The sequence below is a fragment of the Ctenopharyngodon idella genome, chromosome 17 (genome assembly GCF_019924925.1).
Source record: "Ctenopharyngodon idella isolate HZGC_01 chromosome 17, HZGC01, whole genome shotgun sequence".
Taxonomy (NCBI): Eukaryota; Metazoa; Chordata; class Actinopteri; order Cypriniformes; family Xenocyprididae; genus Ctenopharyngodon; species Ctenopharyngodon idella.
This window is the reverse complement of record NC_067236.1, coordinates 16,367,908-16,392,869: the sequence shown is the minus strand read 5'-3', so window position 1 is coordinate 16,392,869 and position 24,962 is coordinate 16,367,908. Positions and strand designations below refer to the sequence as shown.

General features: G+C 36.1%; 1 protein-coding gene across 2 annotated transcripts in view; it reads left to right on the top strand.

Moving 5' to 3' along the window:
• The first annotated feature begins 462 nt into the window (after positions 1 to 462).
• Positions 463 to 24,962, top strand: part of grhl1 (grainyhead-like transcription factor 1) — a 27,915-nt gene continuing 3,415 nt past the window's right edge. The window contains exons 1-13 of one of the 2 annotated variants that reach the window (XM_051868253.1): positions 463 to 613; positions 4,932 to 5,118; positions 5,783 to 5,856; positions 8,056 to 8,404; positions 8,862 to 8,944; positions 9,234 to 9,390; positions 10,663 to 10,774; positions 11,770 to 11,864; positions 14,491 to 14,737; positions 14,870 to 15,000; positions 19,636 to 19,664; positions 19,962 to 20,047; positions 22,598 to 22,683. In XM_051868253.1, the coding sequence (XP_051724213.1) occupies positions 594 to 613; positions 4,932 to 5,118; positions 5,783 to 5,856; positions 8,056 to 8,404; positions 8,862 to 8,944; positions 9,234 to 9,390; positions 10,663 to 10,774; positions 11,770 to 11,864; positions 14,491 to 14,737; positions 14,870 to 15,000; positions 19,636 to 19,664; positions 19,962 to 20,047; positions 22,598 to 22,683 (1,656 nt within the window). In that variant the 5' untranslated portion in view covers positions 463 to 593. Of the gene's footprint in view, positions 614 to 649; positions 1,109 to 4,931; positions 5,119 to 5,782; positions 5,857 to 8,055; positions 8,405 to 8,861; positions 8,945 to 9,233; positions 9,391 to 10,662; positions 10,775 to 11,769; positions 11,865 to 14,490; positions 14,738 to 14,869; positions 15,001 to 19,635; positions 19,665 to 19,961; positions 20,048 to 22,597; positions 22,684 to 24,962 lie in introns of those variants that run through there. The other variant, XM_051868254.1, reaches the window with a different exon arrangement.

Genomic DNA, 24,962 nt, shown 5'->3' with positions numbered 1-24,962 from the left:
AGCTATACTGATAATTTAAAATAGTTTCCCACTTGTATGTTTATAAAAGTAATCTACAATTTGTATTAAATGTAAAGAAGTATCCTGTGTGCTAAATTTAAATCAGACAAAATGTAAATACTGTATGTAAAATTACAGCTAAATGTAGCCCTGAACTATTTAAATTTCATTTATATTTTCATACATATAAACCTGATGAAATTAACAGTGCAGTGATATATATATATATATATATATATATATATGTGTATATATATATATATATATATATATATATATATATATATATATATTACACTGCACTGTTAATTTCATCAGGTTTTTTAGGTTAAACATGCAGGACCATAAGCAATGAGAGTTGTTGAATATTAAGCTCCTCCTCTCAGGTGTAATCCAATCCAGTGCCCTGTCACAGGTAAAACCGGCCCCAATTTCTCAGTATATCCAAAAAAGCGAGAAAAGCCAACAAAACCCGTTCTCATACAGGCAATTCTAACGCTGCCCTCATCCCATTCTGTAAACCTTTCTCCATACAAGAAGAAGAAGGATCGGATTTACAGTACCAACTAGAAAGTCCAGTTCGACCATAAGAGATGTCACAGGATCATGACAAGTAAGTTCAGCACTGTAGGTCCATAGTCTACCGAGGGATGACCTGATCAACAGAAAAGGATCTCATGATTGAGATATAATGCACTATTTACTGCTTAACACTGGCTTATTTGCTGGAACTGACAAAGATTAGCCTCTCTAGTCTGACTTGTCTCATTAATTCTGGAGAATATGTGGCTTACCACGAGGAGTCGGTCTGACAGCCGAGAGACGATTCCGCTACACAGTTGTGCTGTTTGGGCTCTTCAGTTCACCTGTCATGTTCAGACCTGCTCCGGCCACAGGTGTATCTGCACCTGCCGCGGGAGTTACGAGCGCAGCACTCCGTTTGTTAGATTTGCGTGTTATTTGTTTTGTGCGTTAATTTTCCTTGTTTGGAGTGAAATTACATTGAGTCTAAATGGGAAACTTGTGGAAGCTTGACATTTTTGTAAGCATTTATTATAAGGCTGCTTATGTAGATACAGCTGGAAACAACATCTGTGTTTTTGGAAAGGTAATAATTGATGACACATATTGGCTGAAATTGTTAAGTTTTTAGATAATACAACATGTTGTAATTACAGGACATATTGTTGAAATTACATGTTGTAATTTATGGATTATATTATTTTATGATTGATAAAATTTTGTGAATTTATCAAATTTTTGTCAAATTTTGTTTTGTAAGAGGTGATTGAAACAGCCTGCTTTCTAGGCGTTGGCAATTTCTTAGGAACAGTGTTTAAGCTTGTACAGTTTAAAGCATGCAAATCTAAACAAAATGTCCTGCGACTTTTTAGGAAATGTTTTTTTTTTTTTCATTATTTTTTTAATTCTCAGAAACTGTTTTAAAGAACATCAAGCACCAAAGTGTATACCCAAAATATTTGCCCGTTGGTGGAGCTTTTCCACATGCAAACAGAACTTTGTTGACGACCATCACCATAGTGTAAGCAAAGTGAGACCTTTTATCTGTGAATCCTGAAGAGAAAACTAAAACTCTCCTTAGATAGTGTTTGGAGTTTGGCGGATGTGGCCACAAACACATCATTATTAATTTCACGCTTGGTCGCCTCTTTTGTTTTAGAAGTGGGATTGCGTGTCCACAAGGTTTTATTGTCCCAGGATAACGGATCTATCAGGTTGCAAAGCTAAAATCAAACAAGGAGAAAGAATGGTACAATTAGTTATCAAATTACTCGTAATCTGTTTGCGTTAACTAATCTGGATGCAAAGTTTTGTCATAGCAACTCAATATGGATTCCTTCCCTTATTAAAGGCTACTACAGTGTTGTGTGACAAGTAAACCAAGAGACACTAACCATCATCAGGATGAAGCCATTTATTTTATACTCTAAGTTTGTACTCTAAAACTTGATCATCTTAAAAAAAAATGTATGTGCTTAAATACAGTAGATTTAATTTTAAAAAGTCACATTTATGGCAGAGTTCCCCACCTTAACCTCGCCCTTCTCGCCCACTCAAGTTAAAAAAAAAGTTTAGAAATAAACTCTACTTTGCCTTTATGTTATTGTCAGATATTTCAACATAAATATCAGCACAGCTGTGATTCGTGCTGATATAGAGCCATATCGCACGGCTACAAGTGTGATATTGCGTTTATACAACAGTTTGACAGCACAAGTGTGTAAAAAAAAATAAGAAACAACAATGGAGTGTCTTTAAAACCCCTCTTTTGTGTGAAACTACTTCCTTCTGCCACGGAGTTGCTTCATTGAAGCTTATTGTATTGTATTATGAGAAATAAATTGACTAAGCGAGTTTATAAAACGGTTAGTTCCTGTCCTTGATTCTGATTGGTCAATAGCTGTGTTTTATTCACGATAAACCATGACTGCTTCACCCAACGGTTCTGTGTATCACTGCGCAACACCCTTAGCAACATAATCGTAATGTTCGTTCTTATTTGAAGAAAAACGTAAGAACTATTTTTTTTCCAGCAGAAGGAAGGCATTTGGTGATTTTACTTATAAAGTAAAGTAGCATTGATACATATTTTTATCTTTAATATTTGTACCGTTTTATAAAAGCAATAAGGTACTCGAGTCTAGAAACCATACTCTGTATGGTGAATACATATTATGTATTATCTGCATCTGATATTCTTCAGGTCAATCTTGTATTCAAAAACAACAAAATCAGTTAGTATGTCCGTTGAGGAAAGCGATATCTTTGTCTTAGTATCCTCTTACCAGTTAAAGGGTTAGTTCACCCAAAAATGAAAATAATGTCATTTATTACTCACCCTCATGCCGTTCCACACCTGTAAGACCTTCGTTCATCTTCGGAACACAAATTAAGATATTTTTGATGAAATCTGATGGCTCAATGAGGCCTGCATAGCCAGCAATGACATTTCCTCTCTCAAGTTCCATTAATGTACCAAAAAACATATTTAAATCAGTTCATGTGAGTACAGTGGTTCAATATTAATATTATAAAGCAACGAGAATATTTTTGGTGCGCCAAAAAAACAAAATAACGACTTGTATAGTGATGGCCGATTTCAAAACACTGCTTCAGGAAGCTTCGGAGCGTTATGATTCTTTTGTGACGAATCAGCGGTTCGGAGCGCCAAAGTCACATGATTTCAGCAGTTTGTCAGTTTGACACGCGATCCGAATCATGATTCGACACAAAAGATTTATAATGCTCCGAAGCTTAATGAAGCAGTGTTTTGAAATCGGCCATCATTATATATGTCGTTATTTTGGTTTTTTTTGCACACCAAAAATATTCTCGTCGCTTTATAATAATAATATTGAACCACTGTACTCACATGAACTGATTTAAATATGTTTTTAGTACATTAATGGATCTTGAGAGAGGAAATGTCATTGCTGGCTATGCAGGCCTCACTGAGCCATCGGATTTCAACAAAAATATCTTAATTTGTGTTCCGAAGATGAACGAAGGACTTACGGGTGTGGAACGGCATGAGGGTGAGTAATTAATGACAGAATTTTCATTTTTGGGTGAACTAACCCTTTAAGGGGATTCCCTGTGACAGCGCTAGTCAATTCATTTGCGTCTTATGTGTTGTTTAAAGTAAAAACGTCCTTGTTTACTGCCTTGTTTTAGTCCTTTTCAATATAAAAGTCTTTGCCATTGACTCACTGATAAAGTCTTTGCTGCTATCTAATGGCGTATTAATGTAACTTTCACTGAAGTCGAAATCACAATCACTAACGGACCCTTTCTTAATACGAAATACGGCATATTAATTGTATAAAATAAAATATTATTTATTAAACAATAATAGGCCTATTTAAATGAACAATAATAGACAACAGGAAATAAACACAAGCAAACAGTTCAGTTAAAAGTACAAAAGCAGCACTCTAGTTAGTGCAGGATTTAAGTTAAATAAATACATAAAGTTATGAAACTTAACTTTGCCTTTAGCTAAACTGACTTCATCTGGAACAAGTAATCGATTAATAACAGCAAAGATTGCCAGTTTGATGTACTCAAAATGAATTATACCTCATGTTTTACCACTACCGCCAGTCGGCGGCAAATTCCCGAAGGACTGGCCATGATAAAGCTGTTTTTGGCAGGTACATGAGCGCTGATGGCCTGGAGCGCTGATGGTCTCCAAAAAAGCCCATTTTAAAATAGGCAACTACATTCTTGCCTATAAATCTCTTAAAACCACATTCCGTGACACAACAATAGTAGTATTTGTAAAATTATTTCGTAAAATTTATCGTTCGGCATACTCGCTGTGAGGAATGCTGCAAGCGGAGTAATATGAATAGTGAAATGGTTCCTGTGGTGATACTAGTAGAATATCACATGACTGGAAAGACATCTCAACCAATCAGATTCAAAGACCAGAACTAACTGTTGTATAAACATTTAACAAGCACAGCAGGATCAGAGTATATTCAATCTCTGTAAGCCACCTTTGTCTAGAGATAATAGGTGATGGTACTTATGAGAATGACATAATGATGACGAAAAAGAACATAGGCCATAACCGGTTTTCTTAATGAACTTTGTCACAGTCAGTGAAAAGTCACCAGATTTCCTTTTGACACTTTAATGGCTGTCTTACTGGAAGAGCCAGTGAAACATGTTGTCAAACGGGAAGCTGTGGTCTGTGCAGAGATTTGTTGTTTGGGCCGGTTTTTCACAGATCCTGAGATAAAGAAGGCCTTTCACAACAACCTGCTCTTCTGTCAACTTTGACACCAGCGAATAATGCTAAAACATCTTCAGATTGATTTGTCTTTTTGTTCCTTTTGACTGCCCGAAGATTCATTTAGCTGTTAGTCTAGTACTGATGGCTCTTTCTGAAATGTTCCTCACAGTAAGCGGCCGGTGCTTGTGCTACCGAATGATCCGGCTTACAACCAGCGCCGGGCTTTCACCAGTGAGGATGAGGCCTGGAAGTCGTTCCTCGAGAACCCTCTCACAGCCGCCACCAAGGCCATGATGAGCATTAATGGAGATGAGGACAGTGCCGCTGCTCTGGGTTTGCTTTACGACTACTACAAGGTATGAGAAGAAGAGAAGATTAACACCAATAATAATGATAAAATTAATTCTTAATGCACTTTTCTAAAACTCAAAGTACTACTAGCAAAATAAGCATTAAATATTTACAGAATAAAATTCAGTCGTATACTGAAAATATCAGGTTAAATAAGCAAACAAAAATACAAAGAATGATATTATATTAATTTAAATTTATAAATTATTATTGGTAACACTTTATTTTACAGTGTCCCTCTTACACATCTTACATGTACTTACCATAGTAGTATCAGTAAATCAACTAACCCTAAACCAAACCCTAATTAGAAAGCACATTAATTAATATTACTTAGTACTTATTTGTATGATTACACCATAACAAGGGCACCTTAAAATAAAGTGTAACCTTATTAATTATTTAAAAAATTAGTTTTTTAGAAGTATCTTAAAACAGACCGGAAGGAGGAACTTTATTTAACAACAAAAAAACTAACCTTATTTAATGCTTATATGAGTATAATTATTATTTGAGTTCTAGAATGAATGGATTTAATGACATCTAACATCCTTTTACTTCACAAAATTCCACCTAGTCTGTTAAATATGTTCACTGACAGATATAATGGGTAAAGCTGATGCTATTGGATGTGGTCAGACTTACACAGAGTTTGTTTACTTTCCCCAGGTGCCACGGGAAAAGAGAACAATATCCCATCCAAAGACTGACGTCCTGGGCTCTGATGTGGATCCCAACAAAAGGTGAAGCTCTCATCAAAGATGCAATAACGAATGCCATTTTTTCCCATACTGAGAAGATGAGACCCTTCTTTTTTATTATTCTCAATTAGGACTGCAATTACAGTCAATAACACTTGATTGAGAAAATAGTCGACAACCATTTATATGACTGATTTGTCTGGTCTGTTTGCCGAGCACACAGAAGCTATGTCAGTGACTTTATAGTAGCAAAAATGTGCACAATCTAAACTGTTCCAAGCATGACAGCACTTTATATTAAAGTTATAGTTCGTCGTAGTCCTCTGTGATTCATATAATGGCAGTCAATGGGTAAACAAACAAAAACAAACAAACATGCAGACAAAACAAAATTAATACCTGTGGCTCTTGATGATATATTGAGGTCTTAAGAAGCGAAACAAAATCGGTCTATGCAAGAAACTGAACATTTTTACAGCATTATTACCTGTAATCCACAGCCTTGGTAAATATTCCTGGGTGATCCAGGGTGTGCAAAAGTAAGTACGATTTTGATGAACAATATAACATGAGCGTCTTCCCTCTCTGTTGTAAACAAACAGCATCAGCTCGCGTGTGAGTTTGCTCTTGCGCATATGTCATTACAGGAAGGCTGTGGATTAGAGGTAAAAATGTTTTAAATAATGTACAGTTTTTTGCATAGACCGATCGTTTCGCTTCTTAAGACCTCAATGTATCGTCAGGAGCCGCGGTTATAAAAGGATTAATTCACTTTCAAATAAAAATTACCCCAAGCTTTACTCACCCTCAAGCCATACTAGGTTTATATAACTTTCTTCTTTCTGATGAACACAATCGGAGATATATTAATAAATATCCTGATGCATCTGAGCTTTAAAATGGCAGTGAAGGATACCAATGAGTACGAGCTGAAGAAAGTGCTTCCATCCACATCCATCCATCATAAACGTGTACTCCACACGGCTCCAGGGGGTTAATAAAGGCCTTCTGAAGTGAAGTGATGCATTTGTGTAAATAATATTCATATTTAACAAGTTATGAAGTAAAATATCTAGCTTCCGCCAGACCGCCTTCCGTAATCAGCTTAGGAAGAAAGCGTAACGCCTCTTGCAGTTCAAAAAGCTTACGCTACGTCCTACGCCTTCCCTATTCAACTTACGGAAAAAAGCTTAACTGACACAACGCCAGTTCAATTTTTTTCGTAACTTGAATACAGAAGGCGGTCTGGCTTTTTTTTTTTTTTTTTTTACACAAACGCATCGCTTTGCTTCAGAAGGCCTTTATTAACCCCCCGGAGCCGTGTGGAGTACGTTTATGATGGATGGAAGCACTTTCTTCAGCTCATACTCGTTGGTATCGCTCACTGCCATTATAAAGCTCAGATTCGTCAGGATATTTATTAATATATCTCCGATTGTGTTCATCAGAAAGAAGAAAGTCATATACACCTAGGATGGCTTAAGGGTGAGTAAAGCTTGGGGTAATTTTCATTTAAAAGTGAACTAATCCTTTAATATTGTTTTGTCTCCATTATATTAATCACAGAGGACTACGGTTTCAGCTAAAAATCTTCTTTGCTGTTCTACTGAAGAAAAAAGTCACCTACATCTTGGATGGCCTGATGCTGAGTAAATTAACAGCAAATTTCAGTGCATTTCTTCCCTATTGTGATGTAAATCCGAGTGAAACGGCTTCTCGAACAAGACAAACTTAAGGAAAATTGATTGGATGGTTGTGGTTTGCTATTGGTGGATCTCATGTGAGTGACAGGTTGCCCCGTCCTGGCTCCAGTAAACTCATAATCAGAGAAGAAAAGAGATGTCTGCAAGAGGGAGGGGAAGTTATTTTGTTTAAAGATTATGAGGGAACATGAATTAAAAAAAAAAAAGATGTCCAAGGATAAATCATTTATAATAATTGCTGCAGTATGCTGCAAAAAAAAATGCTGCAAAAAAAAAAAAAGATTAGTCTGTGTTGATTTCATGGTGACTTTAATGTGCTTGAGGAGAGTTTCTCCCCAGCGCATATATATATATTATTATCTATATTCTGTATTTTAATCTTGTTTAAAGTAAAGCAAATATACACATTTCTCAACAAAAAATAGAGTCATCGTTAAACCTTATACTTAAGAACGTGGATGCACACGTCTACGTGTTTGTAGGTCATTTTTGTAAACATTTATATTTATATATATTTTGTTATTTACATTCTCAACAGGAACATGATGACCCCTCTCCAAGAGACGTCAATGTCATCGGAGAACAGAATCCAGGTTCTGAAAGGAGTACCCCTAAACATCGTTCTTCCAGGGAACCAGCTCACCCAGGACAAGAGAGGCCTTTTCTCCACACCTGATACTACGGTGACAGTGTCCATTGCGGCTGTGCCAAACTACCCAGTGAAGACCGAGGGTCCATCACACGGTTTCTCCGTCACAGTCCCCAACCCCCACTGCTCAGAATCAGACAATCACGCGGTGGTATTTGACCGTCAGCTCCCCCACAACCAGTTTAGCCCGAACACACAGCCACGCACCCCAGACTCGACCTTCCCAGAGAACTCAGATGTGAGTTCACACACAAACACACAAATCTCCTCTCTCCCACCCTCAGACAATACTTCATTTACCTGGTGACTCTAAAGACATTGTTGTACTGAGCCCCCTCCCTATTTTTATTTGAACATGCCAAAATAGCAGCTAGCATGTCATTATGCCATTGTCTCTCTTACACAATAAAGTGCTGTATTTTCCTCTCACATAATAGCCAGGGCCTTTTCTCTCTCTCTCTCACCCGCTCTCATTCCCGCTCCCTCTTTCTACCTTCTCTTTTTTTAAACCTGGAGGGAGGATTTCCTTAGAAATGATAGTTCCACAAAAACCTTGCACACACAGGGAGCTGGGAGAGCCGTTTGTTTTTTCTTTGGTTTAGCAATCAGCTTTCTCTCGCTGACTGAATGCGTGGCAGCGTGGTGGTTGTTTGCGCTAATGCCAGGCCCTCTCGCCCCTCTTTTGTGCGCTACAGGTGTTCTCGTTCCCAGGGGATCTCCAGTTACGCATGGGTTCCATCACGCAGGAGGACTACGGCAGTTTTGACACAGTGTCAAGGTACGCAAACGCTTGCTGCCAAAACCAAAACCCCAGAGTAAAACCTCATTCCCTTTAAGAGTCTCCCGGGAGTTAGCAGATTCTATCAGCTGAGCGTGTGTAAACAGAATAGGGTCGCTGGTGTATCCTGACAGGTGCACATGGCCCATGGGTAAATGAATGCCAGCCTACAACAAATAAGACAAGCTCTTCTGTGTAATAGCAAACAGGGAAATCGTCATGGGTGTATTTGGTTTGATGATGCAAATATGTATTATGTGGTGACCCCTTTTTTGTGTTTGTTCAACAGTAATAACTTTGAATACACGTTAGAAGCCTCCAAGTCTCTCCGACAGAAGTCTGGTGATGGCACAATGACGTACCTCAACAAGGGCCAGTTCTATCCCATCACCCTTAGGGAAATTGACAACGGCAAACTGCTGCATGGCCCCATCTGTAAAGTCAGGGTAAGATGAGTATGAAAATAAGATTTTAAGATTTAAGTATTTTATTTTATTTTATTTTATTATTTATTTTATTTTAGTTTATTTATTTTAGTTTAGTTGCCCCAAACCGTATTTGGACACTTCACCTACACTATAAAACAATTTAAACACACACACACACAGAACACACGTTGGGTTTTATGTTTTATGGGAACTTTCCATAGACATAGTGATTTTTATACTGTACAAACTGTATCCTATCTTATGAAAGCTTGTTTCCGCCACTAAATAAAAAAATAAAAAAGTAATTGCGACTTTTTATCTCACAATTCATAATTTTTTTTTATCAGAATTGCAAGATTTAAACTCGCAACTGTGAGTTATAAAGTCAGAATTGCGTCTTATAAAGTCAGAATTGTGAGATACAAACTCAAAATTCTGAGAAAAAAGTAAATTCTTACTTTAATTCTGACTTTTTCCCTCACAATTGGACATTATAACTCACAATTCTGATTTTATATCACACAATTCTGACTTTATAACTTGCAATTTTGACATTATAACTCGAAATTGTGAGATTATATCTTTTGAAGGTCAGAATTATGAGATATAAGCTCGCAAATGCGAGGGAAAAAAAGTCAAAATTGTGAGATAAAAAGTCGCAATTACCTTTTTTATTTTTTAGTTCATGGCAGAAACAAGCTTCCATACTATTCCCTAAACCTAAACACAATACTCACAGAAAAAGTTCTGCAATTTTACATTTAGTAAGATTTGTAAGTTGTTTTACCTCATGGGGACCAAAAAATGTCTCCACAAGATCGAAAACCTGAACCACACAAACCCCCCAAACACACATACACACATTTTTTAAAATCATGTATTATTTTTTTTCTTTTAATAAAGAATTATATAATACATTTGTTTACCCATTAAACTTTGCAACAACTAATTGCAAGGAATAAAAGTTCTGAAAAAAGTAACTGACCCCAAAATGTCTTTGGACACTTTAGTGACTTAAAACTGAATGAATGTCTTTGTATCATATTAAAATAGATCAAACCACATGCCATTTATTTTAAAGAAAGATAGCAGAAAAGTTCTAGAAAAAAAAGAAAAGTATAATGTCTAATATAATGACATTCATACATTATAGTGCATAGTACTGTAAGATATTAGTATATATTTAAGTGTGACTTAAGTGTGTCAATACTTTTTTGACCACTGAATGAATGAGCACTTGTTTGAGTGTGTGTACTGTAATTGAAAGCAGTAACACCATGCTTTTTTCAGAGTGTTGTGATGGTAGTGTTTGGAGAGGAGAAAACCAGAGATGACCAACTCAAGCACTGGAAATATTGGCACTCGAGACAGCACACGGCCAAACAGAGATGCATTGATATTGGTGAGGATTTTTTGTCGTGGGATATCAATACACCTCTCATCTCACTGATCTTAGTCACACTTTCAATCCTCTTTGCTTTTCTGGGCCTAGTGTAGTTCAGGGTGGAGTAACAGATAGCAAACACACATACAGACAAACTGGACACAGGGAAGGGGTGATGCAGGTGGGGACAAGACAATAGGGTCAACCAATGACACAAATAAAAGATGAGCATTGTAAAGCTTGAAAGGGTACACAGCTTTATCTTGCTTTCAATGAAGGTAGACTTCTGAGGGAAAAATACCTTTTGAGACTTAAAGAGATAGTTAACCCAAAAATAGGTTAACTAATTACTCACCCTCATGTCGTTCCACACCCGAAAGACTTTGGTTCATCTTCAGAACACAAATGAAGATCTTTTTGAAGTAATCTGAGAGCTTTCTGTCCCTTCATTGACAGCTACGCAAATACCAATTTGACGCTTCAAAAAGTTCATAAAGAGATCGTTAAACTAATCCATATGAATCAAACGGTTTAGTCCAAATTTTCTAAAGAGACTCAATCGCTTTATATGATTTCATGGTTCAAATGTGCTGCGTAACACGAGAATGAACCTCATTGGTTCTCGCAAGCGTCAAGCAAACATGCTTGAGCTTTCGTTTACTACAACTGATGTGTGAGTTGATCTTAAGGGTTTGACATGAGGGTAAATAATGACATTAAATCTAACCCTTTAATATTACATTTCAAATTTGTTTATAATGTTGTCTTACAAAAAGTTTTTCCAGCATATGTTGAACTAATTAACTTTTACTGTCTTGATTTGATCTAAAAAGCTCATAAACATTTAATTATAGTCTATAGTCAGTTCTGTCTTATGTCTGCAACTGAGATTTACAAATGTGATACATCCAAAATATTTCCTTCCCTATTGATTCCCTTCATTTACAAAATGTGAATCTCATAATACTCACTAATACTCATACTCATTAAAGCCTCTCTTTGTCTTGTCACAGCGGACTACAAAGAAAGTTTCAACACCATCAGTAACATTGAGGAGATTTCATATAACGCCATTTCATTCACATGGGACATCAGTGAGGAAGCAAAGGTAAAGACATTTTTGGACACTTGTAAGACAGGTTTAATTAATAAACAACATTATTGCTCTTTTTATTTGATTCACCTTTCGATATCCCTTAAAGAATTTAATATGAGATTAGTGAAAAATGACTTTCTGCTGAAAGACTTTAGATTTATTAAAAGGTTAAAGGTGATTTTTTTTTCCAGTTGTTTCCTTCTGTTAGAATTCTTGGTATGTGGATAAAGGATCCTAAAATAGACATGACTCATGAAAAAGAGATTTTTCAAGATGAAAATTTACACTCAAAATAGACATGATGCTCAACACTTGTATAAAAAAAGGGTTGATTCAGGAAACACAATCAAAGTGTGCTGTAAATTACTTTCCGTATTTATTTTTACAGATGTTTCACCTGTATTTTGAACTTCATTGCGTTGTGTTTAAGGGTTAAGGGAAATGTCCGGGTAATAAGCTGCCAGTACTTTTTCTGTTATTTTACGGATTTATTTTTTACAGTGTAGGATTTGTAAGGCTGACAGCCCTATTTTGTGCTTAACTGATGTGTTAATGAGGAGACACGCCCAACAATGGTGTTAAGAATGAGGAAACACTAATGGGGGAACAGTGAGCACTGACAGATAGGCTAATGGAATCCTGTTCGACGAGTGTGTCGAGACTAGTCGGGTTAAACCCGTCACCAATTGACTAACAGATTTTGCTTTAAATCTTCTGCCTCTGTCGGATTAGTTTTGAAGGATCTTAGCAGGCTGTTAAAGGAATAGTCACGTACATTTGTGTATTGATGTAATTATAACTGTCCCATTAAAGTAAACAATTCATAGTTTAAAGAATGAAATTGAGTATTTTGCAGTGAGCAGTGTTGTCCTAAAACCAGGATGCAGATCATAAGATTGGCCTGCGCTGTAGGATACTCATCCGTGTGCACAGTCTACAGTGTTCCTACTGTTGGCAGTGTTGTATGTGGGCGTGGTTTTGATTCTCAGACAGAGAGAAACAGAAAGCGAAGAGAGAGAACAGGGCAAAACCTTATAGGGTTGGAGAAGGATGGCTGGAATGGTCTTGTGGCGCGCCCTAGCGGACTTTTTGAGAAATTACAGGCATTGAGTGAACGCTTGTGCAAATATTTGATGATTTGTTGAATGTCCATTTGTTTGTAATTCCAATTCTCATTTTGTCTCAGGCCTTTTGTTAATAATACATTATTACGTAAGATGCTGTATTGTCATTGGATAAAGTTAAGTACATTTTGCTTTGGTGAAACAGTGGTAGGAATAAACCGATGAGTTATACATATACAACTGTTCAAAAGCAAACACACAATATATATTTAAAGAAATGAATACTTTTATTCAGCAAGAATGCATTAAGTTACAAAAAAGGTCTATTTAAGTTAATGCTGTTCTTTTGAACTTTCTATTTATCAAAGAATCCTGAAAAAAGGTATCATGGTTTCCACAAAAAAAAAAAAAAAAATCTAAAATAAATAAATACTAATATTTATAAAACACTAAAAAAACACTGATAATAATAAGAAATGCTGAAGTAATGGCTTCAGAAAATTCAGCTTTGCCACCACAGGAATAAATGACATTTATTAAACATTAATAATACATTAATAAAATATACATTAATAATACATTATATTGTAATAATAATACATCACAATATTATTGTTTTTACAATCAAATAAATTGCAACCTTGGTAAGCAGAAGAGATGTCTTTTCAATCAATCAGTCAATCAGTCAATCAATCAATCAATCAATCAATCAATCAATCATCTTACCGGCCCCAAACTTTTAAAGGGAAGAGTATTTTTAAATATATATATATATATATATATATATATATATATTTTTTTTTTAAAGAATTTTGTGTTTGTTTCTAGATTCTGAACTGCAGGGTTGTGCGTCATTCAGATTTGTTTTGAGAATGCAGTTTGAAATTTCAGTTCTGTGTCTGAATGTGAATTAACAAGCAGGATGTTGATTTGTAAAAGTAAAAGGAATAAAATTCATATTCCATAATATTTATTTACAGAAACATTAATATAGATGAAACAGTAATAATCAATGGTTGAAATGCCACAGTTTGTATTAAACTTATATTTATTTCATCACATAATAAACCAATATTTGTTTTAATAGACGGTGATGGAAGAGCACTTCCAGAATACTCAAATTTAACCCAGTCTTAAAAACTTTATGTGCTGTGAGTCTATTTTGTTACCAGAAGGGGGCGACATACAATACAAATAATGGCATGACAGTCTGGTGTTCCCATTTAACCTCTCACAAACTTTTAACCCTGTGCATAAAACCTCTGAATAAAGTTCCAAACCAAAAATGTCAAGCAAAAAAAAGCTTTAGTAAAAAAAAAATTTTTACTTAAATTTGCATTCAGAGCATTTTGGGGTTTTCTCATGGTTTTACTATTTATTTTTGAAAATGTAAAAATTAATTATTTTTGACCAGTGTGCATGTAGCGTCCCCCCCCCCCCTTTTTTTTTTTTTTTTGCTATACACAACTGTAAAAAAAAGTTGGACTGAATGCAACAATACTCTCTATTTCCAAGGATTGCTTTGTAACCAATAATGTAACAAACATTAATTTTTCCCTCTGTTCCCACTTTAGATCTTCATTTCAGTGAATTGCCTGAGCACAGACTTCTCCTCTCAGAAGGGAGTGAAAGGCCTACCGCTCAACCTACAGATCGACACCTACAGCTACAACAACCGCAGTAATAAGCCCATCCACCGCGCATACTGCCAGATTAAGGTCTTCTGCGACAAGGGTGCAGAACGCAAGATCCGTGATGAGGAGAGGAAACAGTCCCGTAGGAAGGGCAAGTGCCCTGACGTCAACCCTCAATTGGGAAACTGTAAGCACAGCTTCAGGTTTTTACTTTGACGCATAGACTTGAACTGACCCGATCGTACTTTATTGTAGAAACGTAAGACTAGAGCTCCAGAGGGACTTGTTTTTCACTCTATCCTTGCCTCATTTTTCTCAGTCGGGCCAGATGTCAAGGTGCCCCTCATGCACAAGCGCAGCGACATCACTGTCTTCAAGACAATGACGGAGTTCGAGACGCAGCCTGTTCTTTTCATCCCCGACATCCACTTCTCCACCTTCCAGCGTCATGTGAGTACCAATACTTACATTTTTCTTGCACGTTTCACAGATATACAGTAGCTATCATAAGTTACAAAGTTTCAGATTACCTCTTTAGGGGTCAGTAAGTGCATATCAGACCAAAAAAAGGGCTTTTCAACATTTACATCATTGTCAGACTTATGAAACTCAAATGCACTGTGCTCTACAGGTGTACAGCTGACATGCAGGTTATGTAGTGTGTATTATGACACATTTCATGTGAGCAGTGGTGATAAGATACGAAGATAGGAGAATAGACGATAATGTACAGTTTTGCAGCATGTGAGCACAATCATATAGTTTAGGATGATTTTGACCGCATTAACTCTCCAGTTTCTGCATGAGCAACCCCGAACCTATCTGTAAGGCTTAGCCATGTTTACATGAACTTATACAATATGGGTTATTAAACACAAACAGTGTAAAATGCATAAGAATTTACTCAGTGGTTTGGAACAGTAAGACAAATCAGTCAATCAATCAGGCCATTTGCAGGTCCTAAGCGGTCATCGTGATTTTGCCCTGTAAGACATGTTCCTGGATCAACATATCTTGTTGATCCTGGAACAACGTTTCTGTCAGAAAATTTAGTTCTAACCCCATTCCTACCCCTAAACTTAACTCTATCCATAACTTATCCCTAAAATCAGAGAGAAATGATAGGTGAATAACACTGATGTAGAAGCAACTAACACCTAAACCTTGACACAACTGTAAACTTGTCCCTTAGATCTGATTGGTTGTTTGGAATGTTGTTCTAAGATCAACAAATATGGTGAACAAATATGAACATGTTGCACTTAGTGAAATCACGTCTTTTTTTTTTTTTTCTTTCTTTTTTTTGGGGGGGGGGAGTTCCAGAGAACCAGTGATACACATGTAAAAAAAAATAAGCATTACATATAAATCATATAATTGCAATTTATTAAATGACAATGTAATTTATTAATAAATTATAAATAATAAAAAAACTATTATTATAATTATGATTACATATTTTGAAAATTATTATTTGCATCAATTTTTTTGAGTTATGACAACTTTGAGTGAATTTATGTTCAATCAACAAGCTATACTGAGTTAGAGAATTTAATTTGTTGCACAAACACAAATTTTTAAGTTGATTACTCAAAAAAAATAAGTCGCTCCAACTACCAGAGTTGTAGCCCTGGAACCAATTAATCTCATCTATTTCAGTTCAAATCAACAGCTATCATAGCACATGCTAACATAACTTATTTATCATGTATATTGAAATTAACACTTAATTTCAACATTTATTCTCCTTATCTAGTCCTATGCAAAGCATGCTGGGAACTAGAAATCCACTGCCTAATTTCTGAAGTTATCAAGACAATTTCATTAAGTTACTACAACCTAATTTGTTTTTTAAAAAAAAAAGCCAATTAACGCAGAAATTTGAGTTTAAATTACAGGCAATATTAAGTTGATGTAATGATCAACATTATTATGTCAACAGAACTCAACAAAATAATGTTTGCAATTTAAAAGGTTTATTTAAAACAATAAATTTGCTACCATGCATTTATTTAAATTGTGGTAACAGGTTCCCTGAATTACTTTTTAAAGCAAACCTCAGTGAATTTAAATTTTGTTTTTGTTTTTGAAATTGAATTTTTATTTCCAATTACATCAAATTAAGAAAGGTAGCAATCTGACACTACAGTGTTTTTTCAACTTATTAAAATGCCCTTTGAAGAGTAATCAAATTGATTTTTTTTTTTTTTTTTTTTTTTTTAAGATTAGAATTTGTGGTCTCTTGCCAGAAAGATTAATTATCTAAATGATGAAGCCCTCTGACAGAGTAATTTCAGTTCCCTATTATCATCCACATACACGTGGCTTTGCGTAAAAGCATATCGACATCAATTCAGTGCTCTTTATTGCATGTGTGAGCGCAGACTTCTGTAGCATTTCACAGAAACAGCAGATTGTCGTTGGGTCACGGTGACCGGAATGATGCAGTCAGTTGGAAGGAATATAGTCTTTTCTCACTGTTATGAAATCTGGCATTTATGGCATGGGTTTGGCTGTTATCAGAGTGTTCTTGGCAAGGAATCACATCTTAAGCCCACACACGATTTCTTAACAAATCAAAACATGCATAATTTGTCCTGCCAGCTTTGTTCAGAGTATCATTCAGGTTACCAAGTACCATACACATAAATGGTGAACGTGATTTCAACATGTACAACATGTTCGGAACAACATTCCAATCAACCAATCACATCTGAGGGACAAGTTTACAGTTTATATCAAGTTTAGGCTTACAGCCAGGGTTAGGTGCCTCTACATCAATGTGGTTCTTAGACCCGGAAGTTATTTTTAAATCAGTTCAATTTCTTGGTAAAACCCTTCCTTTAACTTCACCCTTCACCTTTGACTCACAAACTTGTTCACCCATACTGCTAAAATCACATGACTCCCAGTTCTGTAGGAAAGCAAATGTTAGACTCTGTCCTTAAACATGACCTTTGATCATCAGTATTTGTGTGACATTGAAGCCCAGAGTATATCTAGAACCAAAAATAAACCTTCTGGATATTTACTCTTCGCTAAAATCACACAAATAAATGTGAACTTTACCTTACTTTTCCATGCAAATGAAGCCAGTTCAGAGCCATGGAAGGATGTTAATGTGCTTTTATGTGCTTATGCAATGCACCTGTGTTGATTCAGATGTTCTGAATGGTCTGCTTTATGCTCTGGGGGTCTGAAAGCTTTTGTATTGAGTTTGCATTGCGTTATGGACCTAAAGCAATAAATAAATAAATAAATGATGATAATTAAATAAATAAAAAGAAAGAAAGTTGGTCTGAATTTACAAGCACATCATTAATCAACACAAGTAGGTTAAATGTTAGCATGTGTTAATGGTTTAACCCAGGGGTCTTCAGCAGGGTGACTGCGAATAGATTTTTGTGGAATAAAATAATGAAGTTTAGAAGATAAAGATCAGCTGAATGTTTAATTTTACACCTACAATAAAATATATTAAGTAAAATTAAAAGTAAAGACTTTGCAATGTGAGCTTTATGTAAATATCTAGTACATTATAGCTCAAAAGTTTGGGGTCAGTAAGTTTTATTTGATTTATGTTTTTGAAATAAGTCTCTTATGCTCATCAAGGCTGCATTTATTTGATTAAATATACAGTAAATATTGTGGAATATTATTGGGTCAGTGACATGACGGGTCATTTTGTGTCCAAAGGGCCTTAATAATAATAATAAAACAACAAAGATATGACATCCAAAGTATGTAAGGTAGTAAAACTAGATCTCTTTTATTAAATCCAAAAGGTTTTAATTATATTTTGCTACATATAAAGGTATTTTAAAGATTTTGAAGTGTCAAAACGTCATTCGGTTTAACCGTCCAAAGGCCAATACAGCCATTTCATTTGTGATCTTAAAATGTAATAAATGTATATATTTTTTATTCTGGCATGATTTTATAACATCATATATCAACATAGTGCAAAATGGTATTAAAATTATGTGTAGAAGTCGTTACTTTGTTATGAGAAAGAATGTCCGGAAAAATTAATTTCATTGATGTCATTCGGAGTAACCAATATAAAGGGACCATTTTGGATCAAGTCATGCGGTCAATATCATGTGACAGGATGTGACATCATAAAGACACCTGCAAAGGACTACATGATCATGAAGCAAAGTAACTAACTCTCTTTTAACTATTTGAAAAATTCATGTTGTCACTTGCTCATACGCATGTCCCGAAACATCAGGTCATTTGGTAGAACCGCTATAAAACATGAAAAATGTTATAATATTTTAAAATCTTGTACTAAATATAAAATGTTTGATTGTCCTTTTGCTAGCTAGCTAGATATCAGCCTGTTAGCATTGTTCGAAAATATTGTCATTCGGTATAACCAAAAGTGTCATTTGGTAAAACCGAAATTTCCGTTAAACCGAATGACTTTTTTGGTGACAATTTTGTCCATCTTGTAAAAAAAAAAAATGACAAAAGCAGTGTTAATTTAATTAACAGTGTTAATTAAACCACATGATTGCATTGTTAACACTTAAAACTTCAAAATTAATTATATCTCCATTGTTTTTTTTACACCTTTATAAACCTTATTCGTCAATGACCCTATTACAATTCAAATTTATTCCTCTGATGGCAAAGCTGTATTTTCAGCATCATTACTCCAGTGTTCAGTGTCACATGATCCTTCAGAAATCATTCTAATATGTTGATTTGCTGCTCAAGAAACATTTATTATTATTATCAATGTTGAAAACAGTTGTGGTGCTTAATATTTTTGCGGAAACTGTGATACATTTTCTTTTGTAACAATGTAAAAGTATTTACTGTCACTTTTGATCAATTTAATGTGTCCTTCTTAAAAAAAGAATAATAATCTTACTGACCCCAAACGTTTGAACATTAGTGTATGTATATTCTGTTATTATAGGCCAGACTTAAAGCAACATTTAATTTTATATAGTATATAACTGGGCTCTGTCTCTTTATGCACCAAATAATAAGGTAATTGTTAACGAATGTTAATTAACTGTTAAAATGTCTCTATATTTTTTGTTAATAATCTATTGTCTTTTTTCATTATAGTCTTTCTCACCGGAGGACTCAGAGGAGGGGTACGTTTCTGTCTTTTACCTTCGTTGTGCTCATTAATGTTAGCAATGCTTGTTCAAGACAGGTGGAGGGTTCAAAATGTGCATTATAGAACAAACAGCCTTTAGCTTTGCCCTGGAGCGCTACTCCCTGTACAGCGTTTCCAGGAAATGTGCAGGTGCTGTTTGTCTCATTGGTAATGATGTACTAGTTAGCGCCTCCTTTTTTCTACTGGGATTGTGGTTTTCTCAGAACTACACTCATCTGCTGCATCTCCCTCCTCGTCTTCTCACTCTTTCTCTTTCACTCATGTTCTTCAGCTCAGCTATGAAGAGATTGCCTTATTCCGAGGAGGAGTTTGGATCACCTCCCAATAAGCTGGCAAGGATGGATGAACCCAAAAGAGGTGTGTTTTAACTGGAACTGGGTTGTATGTCATTTGTTTTGTCCACTTTTTTGGTATTTCTGTTTATTTCAGTAATGTTGGCACTATAGTATGCTGCAAAGCTGTTTGGTTGCTTGCGAGTAACCACACACAAAAACACCCTAATTCAAAACACATTTGCTGTGTTCTAAAACCTAGTGTACTGCCTATGGAGGATACTGCATAAGATGCCTTGTTTTAGACAAATTCAAAGGCAGCATCACATGTATCCTTCATGGAGAAGGCAATCCCATAATGCACTGCAACAAGCTCAGTAAAACAAAAAACGGATTGTCTATTTGCACTAAGTGTAAATAGCCTGTCTTGTTGGCAAAGGTTGTTTACACTAATTCCACCCACTAATGTCTGGTTGGACCACACAAGATTAAAAAAGACGCTCGCCATTCAACGTCTGCAGGGGAGTATGGTGCGGGGAAGTACCTTATGATATGTTTGACCCAAGATCAAAACCACCTTTTGCTGAACTCGCTCTTCTCTTTCCCATCACATATCAGATCAGAAAAGCATTTATTTTCAATAAAAATATTTGAAAAGTAGAAATAAAGTGCCTAACGAGTGTTTAATAATAAAGTATTCATCAGGTAGGGTTATTGGCACCTTATTGGGACAGTAAAGCCCTCCCTACACCTACCCCAGGTGTAGTGAGGGCTTTATTGTCCCAATAAGGCAGCATCCATTTAATAATTTTAATAAATTTAGTCATTTACACTCTGTTATTATTGCATCCTGTTAATGTACAACAATACTGAGACTGTATAAATAGCATCTGGCACTATTTATAAATAGCATCGAACAACTATTTGCACTTATTGCAAAGAACTGCTACTTTTATATAGTGTAAATACAATATATAACTATTTTCACTTAGTGTAAATAGCATATCGCTAAGAAATGCTGCTATTTTCACTTAGTGTACATAGCATCTAATTGCTATTTACACTTCATGTAAAAAACATTTATTGTTATTTACACGTCTTGGCAGATGACTTGCTATTTGCACAAAAAACAAGATGGCGGACGATTGATTTTAAAGCTGCAGTCCATAACAAAGTATTAAAGTATAACAATAATAATAATTTGCATGGTTTGATGTGATATGAGCTAAGCGATCACCATTGGTAGCATGATTTATTGTAATGCTTTTTTTTGTGTGTCTCAGTTGGTAAAAACAAAAGTGGAAAATTTGTTACTGACTTGTTCAGATGACATTTTCCAGTGAAAATTCTTATTTTGGTCATACTTCCAAGACTACAACCTGCGATTTCGAGGTACCTGTACAGTATCCACCGGTGTGGTGACTGACAGCCACACATTCTCCTCAAAACATTAAATTCATCCGCGCTGAGGAGCCGTGCCGATGCACAACCCGCGTAAAGATGATAATTCCTCAAATAACTGCAATTGCAGGTTTTGAACAGAGATGGCGACAGAGACAAAACTTATGGACTGCAGCTTTAAGTATACTTCCTTCAGAACTGAAAAGTATCCATAGAATAGTATATAAAATATAATATTATTCAATAATATATTGTATAATATTCTAATCTAATAATTGTGTTAAAATATTGTTTTTCATTTAGATTATTTTACCCAGAATTTGTGTGTGCCATGTCATTCATTTTATGCTTATTAGAGTATTGCAGCATTAGCTTTGCAACATGCTTTACTGGAATCGATTGCATGTGTGTGGCACTATTTACGTGGCACGCCAAGTCACTCTACCGAGTGTTCCAGATCCAGTCACTTATGAGGTTCCATGACGTTAGGATGCTGCCTTAGAAGGCAGTTGCCTATGTGGGTAGTAGGTAGTGAGGCAGCTGACTATAGGTTTTGGAACAGAACTATTGTTTGTACCCTGATAGGTCCTAATTATAGACCAGTGTGTCTCAGCATTTCAGAGGCGATCACTGCTGCTTAGATCACTTCAACAAAGGATGCATAACCAAACATCTGTGGGATTCGGAAAAAAAGGTCATTGGAGGCTGCTAGCCCTCCCAACACGATGCCTTGTCTCTCTCTGGCCCTGCATGTTTGCCTGTTGAATAGCAGTCATGGTTAGCCATGTGTGGGTTTGTGTGGGTGGGTGCGTGTTTGTATCTATTCAACCAAACCTCTCGCCAAAGTCAACACGTCGATTTTGGAATAGGATGTAATGTTTGTAATCTGTGTACTCCGGACTGTCCACATCACTGAAACTCCCTACAGTGTTCCCAGTAATGGCTTGGGATGCTGCCCAGTCCCTCTGGGTTTTTTGGGTGAAAGGGGATGAGGGGGGCGGCACCGGTCGGTGTTTATAGACATGAGCAGCGACCCCAACTACAGGGAACAGCATGTGAGATACAAAGTCGTTAAAGGCATGCATTAGAAAAACATATCAAATCATCTGCCACATGAAAGTCTTGGCAGATGACTTAGACTTTACTTTCTGGTTTATTTTGGTTTCAAGAAAACTGGGCTTGCAGTTTGTGCATGAGTGACCATATAGCTGACCACATTTCCCTGCCTTTGCAGTTCTGCTGTATGTGCGCAAGGAGACGGAGGAAGTGTTTGATGCTCTCATGCTGAAAACTCCTACTGTAAAAGGCCTAGTGGAAGCGGTGAGTTCACTTCTTTTTTCCCCAGAAGTCCACATTCAGCATTATCAGTGCAGTCTGCTAAGGCAAGCATCACTATCACTTTTGCTCATATGGGTTAGGAATGTGAACACATATTCCCATAATAGCTCAGTGTAAAAAATAAATCCAAAATAGAGGACGTCACAAAATATCCATAAAATAGTATAAATACAGATTATTACCCTTAGATGATGATAAAACTAATAGGAGTGAGCTAAAAGCACTTAGGCCCTGTTTACACATGGTATTAAGATGCGTTTTGGTCGATCGGATCACAAGGGGATGACGCTAAATACAGTCTAAAATATTTTGAGATTGTCCACTTTCGACCACTTCCAGAGGTAGTCGAAAACAGATTCGACTGGATTGCTTTCGTAGTGTAGACGCTCATGTGGTTGAACAGCCACTAAAGACCGCCTACTCTCCGCCTTCTGACCTTTGTTTGTTTAAACTTTGTGAAAAACATACCAATCACAATGTTCTCTCACCATTCCTGATTTCTAACACACACTCACAGTGTTCGGCATGGTTTTGCAGCTGTCAAAGCAGAAATGAAAGCTGATGCTTTCTGTATGTTTTTCCGCCGTTTATGTGTGTGATCATATGTTAATTGCGTGAACTAATGTCATCCATTAGATCGAAAGATCTGAAAAAACCCATACATTTAGCCACCCATAGACCCTCTCCTCAAAGAAATCAGGACAGAAGTCATTGAAAGCAGGGCCGTAACCACCATAGGCATTGAGGGGGACAAGTCCCCCCCCCTCAATAATTGGAAATGGCCAAATTGTCCCCCAATATTTGATATTTTTCAATGCTGCTCTCCATTATGCACCACTCTGTTTGTTGTTAGGATGACAGACAGTTTAAAAAGTTACATTTTTAGTCTGGTCTGCCTCAACGGTCTAACAGTGCTCGCAATGTCAAAATAATGGCCAATCAGATCAAAGAAGGCGGGGCTTACTATTTACTGAAGACAAGTGTGAATTTCAATGCGACGGTTTTAGTTTTTACAGTGAAAGCGTGCATTTGTGGTAAGATATAATTAGCTAAACATTTAATATTTGACAACTATTTACAATGGCTGTTTAACAACCCATAGTAATGTACAGTGATGCAAACTACTCAACTTGAATTGAAAATACGCTATCATTTAAATGTCATGTGATGAGACAAACGTTTTTTACATTTTTGACATATTAGACATACAAACAAGAGTGAATGTGTGCATATTTTTAAATCAAATATTATTTGCAAATAGTTTAAATGGACTACTTCACAACTATAGGCTACAATTAGACCTAGAACTTCTTTTGCTGTTCTTATTTCTTCTTTGTTCCCTTAAATCCATTTTAATCCTTTAATTATTAAAGGAATTAATTATTAAAGGAATTCCTGGGGAATGTGTCTCCCTCGTCTACTTGTGATTCGATCGACCAAAACGCATCTTAATACCAGGTGTAAACAGGGCCTAAAAACACCTCAGCAAATAACACTTCACTAGTGACCATACACAACACTCTAGCATCATAGTCAAGTCAAGTCACTTTTATTTATATAGCGCTTTATTCAATACATATTGCTTAAAGCAGCTGCACAGTGATAACAGGAAAATGATTGTTCAGCTGAAGTCAGTTCAGTGTTGATTCAGGACTGGGCTTAGTTCAGGCAAGAACCACTCACATTTCTTCAGGAAACCTAAATCTAGTTTAACTAATACAATTCTAATGTTTCAGTGCCTTCAGTGGAGGGTTATTTAAGGACATGGTCACAGAAAGAAATGGAGAAAAAACATTCAATGTTCTAAACATTGTAACGGTATAATTTTGTTTAGTAATGCATCCTTTAATTGCACCACACAAACAGACAATAACACACACAAATACTGTTTCCAAGAGAGCTCCCACCCAAAAATTATACATCCCATCCAAACCCACAGCTACGTTTCTAATGCAGCACAGCACCTCCCAGAGAAATTCAGGAAAAAGAAAAGAAAAACAGTGCCAGAGAAGTGTGGTCAGTGAAGAAAAGTCCCTGAAATTAGAGTCTGAAGCACAGTGATTTAATAGGGACATTGAGTTACGTAGCAGGAGATTGACTGTCAACAGGCCGTCTGCATTAAACCATAGCAGGAGGCCACAACTTGAATCACACTGCCTCAAAAACACATCCAGCTAATAAATCGTGGCATGGGCTATACAGGGTCCTGCGACAGGTATAAGAAAGTTTGTGTGTTTTTGTGTGGTGTGCATAACAGAAGG